We start from the raw sequence: 12,390 nt of genomic DNA, 5'->3' as shown, positions 1-12,390 counted from the left end.
TAATACAGCCCATTTTCTAAACCAATGTAGTACAGTTTTCAAACCTGGATGATGAAATTCTACATTTAGTTGCTTCAATAAAAATAAGGTACTAATTTGTGCCAATTTGAGTGATATAATGCCTAAATCAAATATGCATTTGTGCAAACTGGGCTGCTTTTCTATCAGAAAGAGGAAGTTGGAAAACCAAAAAGCTCTTAACTCTTGAGAGTTAGGAAGGAAAAATCTGCATATGAAGTATCAAACTGGTGTCAAGATATTTGCGTTTGTGAAGGAGTATGGGAACTTATGCAGGTGAATCTTTGCATATCAAACTGATAATATAGCCATAAAAATGCATTTCTGCTGCTTCTAGTTCATACTATAATTTTGTTTCCCCTCTTTCCACAGCAGCACTATTCACAATTTTGCAAGTGCTTGGCTAAAATATAATTTGATAAAAAGAACTCTGAGGTGAATGATTTGCTCAGCTGCAGCTCATTAGAGATGATTTTGTTTTTCCAAATTATATTACAAGGGCAGCGTATCAGCCTGTCCATGTACTCCTCAGTGAACAGATTGCTGTACTCTGAGGAATGAAAGGCTTCCTCCTAAAAAATCTACTGCTCCTTTTTTGCTAGTTTGGTGCTTCATTTCTTTTTGTATAGTTGCAGAGCAAAGCAGCCAGGCTTAGTTTTGTAGATTTGAATGTACAGGCCTCAATAACATTTTTCTTCTGCCTCAGTCTATCCTCATATTGGTATACTCCAGCTCTTCATCTTCACAGCCTTTGATAGGCAGGGAAGTTTTATCAGTAAACGATCTTCTTTCCTTGCCTTACCTCCCTTGTAAGCCTAGAATCTGAAGGAGTCAGCTCTGTTTTGTCACCTCTGTATCTTGACAGGAGGATGGCAAACTGTTTTCTCTCATCAGAAAGCAACTGGTTAAGAGATTGTGGCAGGCAATAGTTTTCCCCTGCCTCACTAACATTTTCCCATTCTGCATGTGAGAAGATTAAAACTTCAGAAAAAAGTTACTGACTTCAGTATTGCTGTTTGCTTGATGGTGAGAGCACTCATTTGGTTGTGAGTGCGTAATAAGCACATCACAACTTAATTCAACTGAATAAGTTGCTTTTCTTCCTTTCTGCTTTCGAATATCTACTTTTTAATAGTCAACAAATCCCACTTGTTAAATTCAAAGAAAAGTCCCCACTATCATCTCAGCATCCATAATCATCTATCCACGTCTGATTTACCAAAGAGTAATCTGTATGTTAAATGAAATGTGCTTCTGTGGTTTCTGCGGCTGCTGTGCCTGCTGCAGCAGTGAGCAGCTGAGTGTTCCCCGATCACATTGATATTCCAGACCAACCAACACTGCAGCCAACAGGTGAACTCCACTAGTGTATGGCCAGAGGGAAAACAAGAGATGAAGGCCATTTAGGAACTCAGTAAAGAAAGAATTAATCTAATTTTCTCTTAAAGCCAAGTAGAACTGCAGGAACATTCACTCCAATGCAGATGCAGAATAACTGCAGGAATTTGACTAGGCAGCTAGCTGCAAAGCAGAGGTCACAGCATCTTACACTTACAGTCATTCCTTTGTTTTTTTGTCCACTACTTAATTTGCTGCATTCTCCCACCATATTTAAGCTCAGATTTGTTAAGTATGTAAGGCACAAAGGATTCTTCTCTTGCCTATTACTTAATGCAGTACTTCCATGCAGAAATTAGGGCTCCCCAATAATGGTCATTCCCTTGAAGAAACCATTCTGGTTTGTCCTGCAAGCAGAAGTGAGTGTCATTGAAATGACTGTATAGAAACACAAAAACAAATAAATATAGAAATTTGTTAAAATCAATTAAACATATAAATTGAAGCAGTTAATCAGAGCTTTAAGTTTTAGGGACACATACTTACCAGGATGACCATGTACTATAAAAAAAGAAAGACATCTCATTCATAGTATGTCCCTTTGTGACCCCCAGCCTCAGTCATTCAGTCAGTATGGAGAGCCAGGAGACTTTACCTCGAGCGATGTTATGCCTGTCACAGAATGAAAACAACCCTCTCAGAGTCCTCATTCTCTTTCTTCTCTCAGCTCTCGCTCTTGTCATTTTACATTATACATAGATAACATAAATCTTGAAGACATGCCCTGTGGTTAAAAAAAGGAAACAACAAAAACAACATCACCTCTCACACAGCACGCCAGCATGAGCAGGATTTAATCACAGATAATTGGAGCATTTAATAGCAGTACTTAATAAAATAATAATAGAAATCTTGGTCAACAAACACAGTGATAAGTATAAGAAAAAAAAACACAACCCCAAAAGAAGTGATCTGTTTAATGTTTATTCATTTCTCATCCCTAGAACCTTTTGCTACTCTACCAAAGAGCAGTCTTATCTATTCAAAATATGTATTAAGATATTTTGTTGAATCCATGCAGAAATCAAAATACTGAAACTTTATAATGACTTTGTCACCTGTTTGATGGTTATATCTCAAGGACTAGAATAAGTGACAATATTATGATAATGATAAAAAAAAGAATTACGGAATGGGTTAAAATGGCAAAAAAAAAATCTCATGAGCAAAATAACAGGAGTTGTCTTGTGAAAGAGGGTACAGAAAGAACAAAGCATCCCTCTGAGCTGTTCACCTTCTTCTAGAAACATATTAAACTTCCACAGATACTAGATGATTTTTTTTGAAGTTTCTCCAATACACCTCATCACATACAGAAGAGCACATACAATATCTCTGCTGTCTATGCAGAGATTGAGTTTGCCTGAGATGAATGTCTAGAACAGCACAGGTTTCTGTGTGATTAAGCTGGCTCCTTTTCACTAGAAACAAACCACTGTTTTGAGGAGTATTTTGCCTAAGAAAATTTAGAAGTATACGACAGTGGGACGACTGTTCATATACAGTGAAACAATACTCATTTTTCTTTTCATCAATGTAAATTTAGAACAAGTTCCCTAAAGCACAGGGTTGCAGTGATTTCACCTGAGTCCACAGAGGCAGATTGAGGCACAGTATCTGCAGAAACTTGGTGCCGCAGATTTCACACCATGATGGTGGATAAATGCTGGAAGGTAAAAGTTTGGTTTCAGGGCACTCCTTAAACTTTGATGTTTCTGGTTGAGGTAAATTATAGGAGGCTTTTGTTTGAGCTTCAGAATATTTGCAGGGACCTGTTACAGAATTCTAGAACTGAAAGGAAATTCATTACATCATTTTCCAGGACCTTGGGGAAAAAAAGAAGGTTTATGATCTTTGGAAAAAGGGGCAGGCAACTCAGGAAGAGTACAAGGATGTTGTTAGGTCACGTAGAAGGAAAATTAGAAAGGCAAAAGCTTAACTAGAACTCAATCTAGCCACTGCAGTAAAAGATAAAAAGTGTTTTTATAAATACATAAACAACAAGAGGAGATCAAGGGAATATCTCCATTCCTTATTGGATTGGGGGGGGAACATTATGACCAGAGATGAGGAAAAGGCTGAGTTGCTTAATACCTTTTTTGCCTCAGTCTTTCACAGTAAGACCGGTTATCCTCAGGGCAACTGCTCCCCTGAGCCAGTAGGCAAGGACGGGGAGAAGAATAGACCCCCTGTAATTCAGAACGAAGTACTTAGCAACTTCCTGTGCCACTTGGATGCTCACAAGTCTATGGGACCGACGGTATCCACCCAAGGGTACTGAGGGAGCTGGTGGAAGAACTTGATAAGCCGCTCTCCATTATTTATTATCAGTCCTGGCTAACCGGGGAGGTCCCAGATGACCAGAGACTGGCCAATGTGACACCCATCCACAAGAAGGGCCGGAAGGAGGATCCCAAGAACTACAGGCCTGTCAGCCTGACCTCAGTGCCAGGCAAGGTAATGGAACAGATCATCCTGAGTGCCATTACACGGCACATGCAGGACGACCAGGCGATCAGGCCCAGTCAGCATGGGTTTAGGAAAGGCAGGTCCTGCCTGACCAACCTGATCTCTTTTTATGACCAGGTGACCCGCCTAGTAGATGAGAGAAAGGCTGTGGATGTAGTATACTTGGACTTAAGCAAAGCCTTTGATACTGTCTCCCATGGCATTCTCCTGGATAAGCTGACAGCCCATGGCTTGGACAGGTGCACACATCGCTGGGTTAAGAACTGGCTGGATGGCCGAGCCCAGAGAGCGGTGGTGAATGGTACTGCATCCAGTTGGTGTTGGGTCACTAGTGCTGTCCCCCAGGGCTCAGTACTGGGCCCAGTCTTGTTTAATATCTTTACTGATGATCTGGATGAGATTATTGAGCGCACCCTCAGTAAATTCGCAGATGACACTAAGTTGGGTGGGAGTGTTGATCTGCCTGAGGGTAGGAAGGCTCTGCAGAGGGATCTGGACAGGTTAGATAGATGGGCTGAGACCAGTGGTATGAAGTACAACAAGGCCAGGTGCTGGGTCCTACACTTTGGCCACAACAACCCCATACAGCTCTACAGGCTGGGGGAAGAGTGGTTGGAAAGCAGCCTGGTGGAAAAGGACCTGGGGGTATTGGTGGGCAGCTGGCTGAACATGAGCCAGCAGTGTGCTCAGGTGGCCAAAAGGCCAACAGCATCCTGGCGTGTATCAGGAATAGTGTGGCCAGCAGGACTAGGGAAGTAATTGTCCCCCTGTACTTGGCACTGGTGAGGCCGCACCTCGAGTACTGTGTCCAGTTCTGGGCCTCTCACTTCAAGAAAGACATTGAGGTGCTGGAGAGAGTCCAGAGGAGGGCAACAAAGCTGATAAAGGGTCTGGAAGGTATGTCCTATGAGGAGCAGCTGGGAGAACTGGGATTGTTTAACCTGGAGAAAAGGAGGCTGAGGGGAGACCTTATCACTCTCTACAACTACCTGAAAGGAACTTGTAGTGAGGTGGGGATTGGCCTCTTCTACCAGGCAACTAGCAACAGGACAAGAGGACATAGCCTCAAGCTGCATCAGGGAAGGTTCAGGTTAGACATTAGGAAAAATTTCTTCACAGAAAGGATTAGGCATTGGAATGGGCTACCCAGGGAGGTGGTGGAGTCACCATCCCTGGAGGTGTTTAAGAGAAGACTAGATTTGGCACTTAGTGCTATGGTCTAGTTGACACACTGGTGTCAGGTCAAAGGTTGGACTCGATGATCCCAGAGGTCTCTTCCAACCTAGTTGATTCTGATATTCTGTGGTTCTGTGATCCAGCCCAAACTTCTGTCCCATCAGAATCAACTATACTTGTGCTATTCCAGCATTTTGTTTTTCTTGGCTGTTATTAAAGCCTCCTATATGGAAGACTATATAGTTTCTTCAGGTAAACTATGGTACATCATTTCCTTTACAGTTGAAAAGTTTTCCTTAATATATATCCTTAATCTTCCTTGACACAATGTGTACCAATTACTTTTTCCCGTTTCTATTATAGACAAAGGGAATGTATTATTTCCTTCCTCTCTGCAGAAACTGTTTATTTATTAGAATGTTATCATGATCTAGATTGAGACTACTAATTAATTTCACTGATGACAAAGTGGAAATTTTTTTTTATTGCTTTAGCAGTCTCCTTTATAAGGTGTTGAATGTATAGAAAAGGAAAAAGACTCTTACATGACATTAGGTTATAAATATTCAGATGCATACCTGAAGACGCATAGCTGTATCTTTAGATCCTACTCTGTTTCTTTTAAAAGATAGATGGAATAATATCTTGAACACTGAAACAGCCTGAAAATGAAGAAATAAATTGTAAATAATTAATTATATTAAGGGAAAGTAGATGAAACTTCTAGATTCTGTGCTAAAATAGTTAAAGGACTGTCTGCCAATAATGAGAAGAAACACCCAGTTTTTCTCAAATCTGAAAGGAAGAGCTTTCTCACAATGACATCACATTATAGTTTAAACATCAACATGCTGCATGAGTTCAGTTCAGTGCAGGATTATACCTATGGGAATATTTCAGCTGCCAAAAATATATTTTTCACCTTTTTAATTTATGTGCCTAACTTTAGGCACACAGACTTCAGCATTTTGGTTCCAACCTTTCTGAACCTCAATGCTAGTAACTATAAAAGTTCAGTTTAATGCAAAATCATTAATTAATATTTATTGAGGGGGTACTATCAATTTAAGCCTCAAGATTAGAAGCCACAGAGGTCAGGTAATGTGATTCAGAGCATTCAAGACAAGATTTCAGGTGCTCCGGGTTGTTCTCTAGAGGAACTAACATTCTCAAGAGCTTTTAGGTTTCTAATACAGTTGCGTAATTCAAGTGGCTACTGCAGGTGATGTGAATATTCCTTCCTGTTCTGCATGTTAAGAGCATTACGAAAAATATTTTACAAAATATTAGCATTGGGTTGTAGTGGTGCAAAGCAAAGTGGTTTGCAGATTATGAGCAACGTCAGGATATATTTTTATTTCAAACTATCTTTCCTCACTTCTATCTAAGGCTTCCTAATTCGAGTTCTTATAGTTCCCACTACCATAAAATGTATTAATGACATCATTAGTTATACCTAGCCATGAATCCAACATTGTCTTAAAAAATAATGAAAAAAGGATGATGGTGTAGTTGCTCTTCAAATTAATCATTCTTTTCAATCTTTTCTAGGTTTCTTGAGGGTTCATGGTTTTCTGTCCTTTTAAAACATGTCTAGCTGTTAAGTTTGCAGTAATTATTATGCAGTAATAAATTTGTACCCCAATGCCAGAGGCCTAGGAGCTCTGACTTTGTAAAGAGGCATTTTTATTATATCATATTTTCTGATAAATTGAGTGACAAAGGCAGTTGGACCCTGAGTCAAAGTCCAGTTAAACATTTCAGTAATTTTTCAAGTATGCAGCCATATAGTGCAGGCAGCTAGAGGTTGGGCTGACAACTGAAGTATCACTTTAACAGCTGCTTCGTTTCACTATCTCTCGGCTCATAAACTTTATTTTTAATGAGCCTGCCTGTAAGACCACTAAAAACTGACCTTCACAGAGAACTACAAGGACCTACAGTGGTGAACAAAATAGCTTTCTTGGACAGTGCATAATATCGCAGTGACCACAGCATAGAAAATAAGCAGTATGGCGAGAAAGCCATTGTACTAACTACTGATGTGAATATTCTGTATTTTCACACTGAAAGATTCTTGTGGTAGCTGTGTACTGTAGCTCCCACTTCTGCTGCTAGAGATCTGTAGAATTTTTCACTGAAAGCAGAGCTTTACTTGCTCAAAAGCCTAAAAACCAGTCAAAACTAGGATCATTTTAATTTGTTATTTGCATTCCAAAAGCAGCTGAGTCCAAGACTTCTGTGTGCTATGTGTAGTCCAAACACAAACAACAAATTGGCCCCTGCCATCTTTAAAATGTGAATTTAAAGCCTAGCAGGAGCATGGAAAAACAAATGGCGGGGGTGGACATACAGATGGAGCAAAAGGAAGCAAAATAATGCAATATAAAATAACATGCTAAATAGTTTGACAGCTTTCCTACCAGTGTTTTATACAAGCATAAGAGCGCAGTAGAGTTTTTATGAGGACTGATCACTTTGCTGTTGTTACTGGAATTAAGAGAACCACTTTGTTCTCTCTCAAGCTCTGCCTTCAAGTTGTGTGATGCCTTTCCCACAGTACATCCTGAGATATGCTAGATTTGGGAGTTCAGCTTTATGGACTGTCTTTTATGTTGTATGTCTTTTGGGCTTGACTAAAGACACGCTGAACGTTGTTAATCCTCAAAATCTGGAAATATGCTCGGGGTCAATGAACAGCTGGACAAGTTCCAGCAAAAGTCCTACTATTCTGTGTTACTGTGCTATCTGGTGCTTTTATAATTTGCTACCCAGACACAGTATGTGAGCAGATGAGGCAAATGGCAACATTTCACAGGAAAAAGCACAAATCAAGTTCTTGTTTGCTTTCACTTGTTCCCAAGAAAGTAGTTCATAATGTTATGTATACAATATCAGATCCCTGAATTTACTCAAACGAATTTTCTTCCATCCTCACACCTTTTTCTTCACTATTATTTTCCTACAAAATTACTTTCAAAGCTTCCTTCTAAAATGAATAGAAACTGCACAAAAGGATTTCTGCAAGCAAGTTTCTTGCCTAATTACTTATTACAATATTCTGAAGGCTGAGAGGTATTGCTGCTGAAATATTTGTTAAAAAAAGACCCCAATTAACTGCTTCAGTTCTCCTCACTGAAATTTTTGTAGAAATATTTGATTCTACAATTATGCTTGTACCTCTGTACTTATGGTATAGAGTAGATTCATTTCCTGTCCATGCTGCAGCAGGCAGGTGTTCTCCCAAATCTTAAGTATTTCTTGTGTTTGGGCAAGCCTGTTACGGTCCAAAACAATCCCCAGCTGCTACAAAGATGACTTAAGGCCATAGACATAACTTGAAGCAGCCACTTTACCCAGCTCCAGCTGTGTTACATATATCTAGTTTATCTTAAGACCGGTTGAGAATGTAACCAAAGTGCGATCCAAGAGCATGAAAAAAAAAGTGTTTAGATCGTATATGTCAGGGGATGATTGCATTTTTTAAGTGAAAGTTATTTTGAACCTTTTAATCACTGTACTATTTTGCTGCATATTCTATCCTTTTATTTGTTTGTTTTTTGTTTGTTTTTTTTTTAATGAAGCCCCACATATCCACACAAAGTGGCTGGGGAGATCTGGAAGTGACAAAAGGTATCTTTACACTCTTCCTTCCACTTCACCATCAAATTATGTTTGTTACATTAGTCGTCCTACCCTCTATATGTCGGTAATAAGGCCAGTTAAAAAGCAACTGAAGATACATTTACAGAGATGGTGTCAGCATTTTCGTTGCCAGTTGCGCAGAATTTTCACTTCAGCCCTCCTGCTTAGAGTGAGTTCTGTTCAAGTCATCTATCTTTTCTTTAATTTAGCTTCAGTTTGGAAGAACTTGTGTTTGTATACATAAATTCATATGCATATTTAAAAATAGGTTGTTTAAAACATGCACTCTTTTTCAGCCTTGGCTGGCCTTGTGGTATCTCTGTGATACACCGTGCATCTTGCAGGGGTGCTGAGTCAGCTTTAAGAATTAATCAGACTCACAAGTTCAACTTCTTATCAGGAGGATTCTTCTACCAGCATATGTGTTTTGGATTACATTTGTCACAGGCCCTGTACAGATCAACTGGGAGATCTACCACTAAAGTGTGCTTGCTCTCTTGGCTGATACACAGGAGCGATTCATAATTTAATTTGCATTTCTTGAAAAAACAAACAGTATTGTTCCAAATTAGCACCTTTATGTTGTTAGTACTACAGCAGCATAATCAGCTTCCACCTAATCAGCTTCCACCTAAACCATCGCTCTTGTATTGACTAGCCAAGCTGGTCTGGCAGAGATACTTCCCTATAGTAAAATAGATTGCAACAAGGACTACCTTAGCATTTACTCCTTTCAGAGCACTTAGTTGTTTAACAAGTGGCAACAGTGGTTGTACAGCTGTTCCTCTGAGGAAGACCAGTTCCTTGCTACATCATGGCAGTAGACTAAAGCTGCAGTCCAGCCCATGGAGTTCCTTTGAGAACATGGATGTAGAGAAATTATTGGTGTCCAAAGAGAAGCAAATGGGTGAAACATGACAACTTCAGAATCTTTCGGTATAAAATTCATGATTCTCTGATAAACAGAATAATTCTGTCATCATAGTCTACTATTTTGCCTTCTCTTTAACAGGATGAACTTTGTTATAATGGCTTTAATATTTAATATTTTTTGTTATGTTTAGAATTTATCATACCTTTTTCTCAGTAAATCAGGTTCTGATACTCATTTTGTTCTTCTGGTACAGATTAAAGAGCACCTCGCCAAGGGACAGAGGATGTTGGCTGGTGATGGCATGTCCCAAGTAACCAAGACACTATTGGATTTAACTCAGAGAAAAAACTTTTATGCAGGGGACCTTCTTATTTCTGTGGAAATTCTCAGAAATGTTACAGACACATTTAAAAGAGCAAGTTACATCCCTGCATCTGATGGGGTACAGGTAAGAGAAAACATTCTAAGGTTAATGTTTTCAACTGATGGAGTTTATGTCAGTATAATGCATGTCACCTATTTTTTCCCACTGAGGAAACTAAGTCTTCTGAATGAATAGATATAAACATTGTTCACATAAAAACTAAGATGCAAGTGTAAAATAGGAAAAGACTCAGCTACATTTAATGAGACAAATATCCAAAACAATGCAGCAAGTGAAAAATGTAAAATCCTTTCTTTGCAAAGTTTTCAGTTTCTTTTTCAAGGTTTGATTTGATTGATAGGGATGTGTTGGTATTTTTTTGCACTAAGCAATTCACTAGTGTTGGTTGTTCTAGTTCATCTCAGTTCAAAAATCTATCCACAGTGTTCAGTTATGTAATTCTGGCATTGCTTCTTCAGCTGAAATAAATAAAGCTCATTAAAAGTGCACAGGAGTGATGGATAGTACATTTGATATGAATTTTCTATTTCATATGTTAGATTAACTCTTGTGCAAGAGGCCAATTAAAATACTGTCAGAGATAAAAGTACTCTAATTATTTCTACATAATGGGCTGCACAACTCATTGTGTAATGTTCATTAAAAAAAATATTTCACATGACATCCAGACCAGGATGTTGGTTTCATCTATATCTGAGAATTTTAGATGCTTTTCAAAGACTGTAGATGTACTGAAAAAGAATACTAATGAGGTAGACGTGTATATATTATTTATGAAAAAGAGAGTTTCATGATCATTCATAAATCAATAATGAAGTTATTAATGCAGGTCATGTGTACGTATTTGTTTGTGTAAAGGTAACAGAAATTATAAATATACTTTGGAATATATGCATGACATATTTGACAATTTTGACAAAAAAAACCCAATTTTTCCAGAGTTAAGTTTTCAAGAGCTTGCTATCATATTTTCAATTTTCTTCTTTTTCTATGCACAAAGGAAAATGAACTTCCATATAAAACCAATGTTTCTTCTAACAGTGCTTTTCAAAAAGTATTTTGGCTGGACAATCCTCCTCTTTTTTTTTTTTTTAATTGTATGAGAACCAATATCTTTTCCTACTTTCAGTAAGTTTTACTATTAAACAGGGTGTTATTTACCTGAAATTTTTTCATGCATACAACAGTCTGATAGCCCAATGTGACTTCTTCATGGTTTACAGGCACTACAGAAATCTGTGTAGAATGAGCCTTGAGAAACTGCTTGGCACAATGATTTTGTTCATGGACTTAGCAGATCGGGTCATTTGCAGTTTACATATATTAGAGAGAATTTTGATTCTTTTCCCACTAATGACAGTGCCAAAACTTCTGTTCCCTTCAGCAATGTAGAGCTGTTTCCAAAATGCATAACAGTATTCTAGCAGAACTTGGCAAAATGATCAGTACTATTTTAATAATTTTTGATTAATCATTTTGAAGTGAAGAAATGAGAAAAGGCAAAAATTGGTAAACCATATTGTGAAGGAAATAAGGAAGGATTTCTCAAACCAAAGAAATGACTGTATTTCAGGACTTAGATGCCTAAATACCAAGAGCTCTTAAATCCCGCTGAAAAAAAAGGCACTGAAACTCAAAAAAAAAAAAGTTTAACAAATTGTAAGCTAAGGTAAAATCCCAAAACCAATGCACAGTGTTCAGGAAAGTATGTGAAAGCAGAATGAAGCATGTTTTGCACAGGGGATGTATTAAGCAATGTTCCTGTTACTGACTTCTCATGATATAAAATGAAATCCTGGCTTAGTAACATCAGTTTAAATTTTACTGTCAATTTCTGAGAAAGCAGGATTTTTCCCATATGTAAACATATGTCATATGGACCATGCTCTGGAGGATTGTATGGAATTTTTATTTTCACTACCACATATTTTTCATCACTTTCTGGTCCCTCATCAAGTAAGTGACAAAAAGGTGAAAATTAAATAATTTGCACAAAAAATACCAAGATTCTTCTTTCTGAGGAAGCTCTGTGTGGTGTTCTAATTCCATTCTCCATTTTTTTGCACTAGATAAAGAGTAGAATTTCTTAGGTGTTGGATTTTTGGTTTCAAAAAAATGTCAGAAACGCATGAGTGAGTTTTAAAAACTCTGAATAGTCATAGTTTATCATTTTGAATGATGTCAGAAGAGTAGATTATGAATGTATGGGTAATAATATTTTTTAAAAGTCCATACAAAAACAACACTTCCATCTCCATTAAAACCAAGAAAGGAAATGTGTATATGTCTGAGTATATTTGTTTGTTATACATTCCATCCATCTGGATAGTTCCTCTACTGTCTACAATCTCTGGCTTATATCCAGTATTAATATTCATGAATAGTGCAAAAGATATGATTCAGAGACTCCATAACAAAAAGAATT

The 12,390-nt window shown here is 38.0% G+C and overlaps 1 protein-coding gene across 1 annotated transcript in view; it reads left to right on the top strand.

The window, feature by feature from the left end:
• Positions 1–12,390, top strand: part of ADGRB3 (adhesion G protein-coupled receptor B3) — a 492,392-nt gene that overhangs the window by 234,696 nt on the left and 245,306 nt on the right. Inside the window, exon 9 of the mRNA XM_068399003.1 lies at positions 9,834–10,028. Within this exon, the coding sequence (XP_068255104.1) occupies positions 9,834–10,028 (195 nt within the window). The remainder of the gene's footprint in view (positions 1–9,833; positions 10,029–12,390) is intronic.

The sequence above is a fragment of the Nyctibius grandis genome, chromosome 1 (assembly GCF_013368605.1).
Source record: "Nyctibius grandis isolate bNycGra1 chromosome 1, bNycGra1.pri, whole genome shotgun sequence".
Classification (NCBI taxonomy): domain Eukaryota; kingdom Metazoa; phylum Chordata; class Aves; order Nyctibiiformes; family Nyctibiidae; genus Nyctibius; species Nyctibius grandis.
The sequence above is the reverse complement of the archived record's forward strand: the minus strand, read 5'-3'. Positions and strand labels throughout refer to the sequence as shown.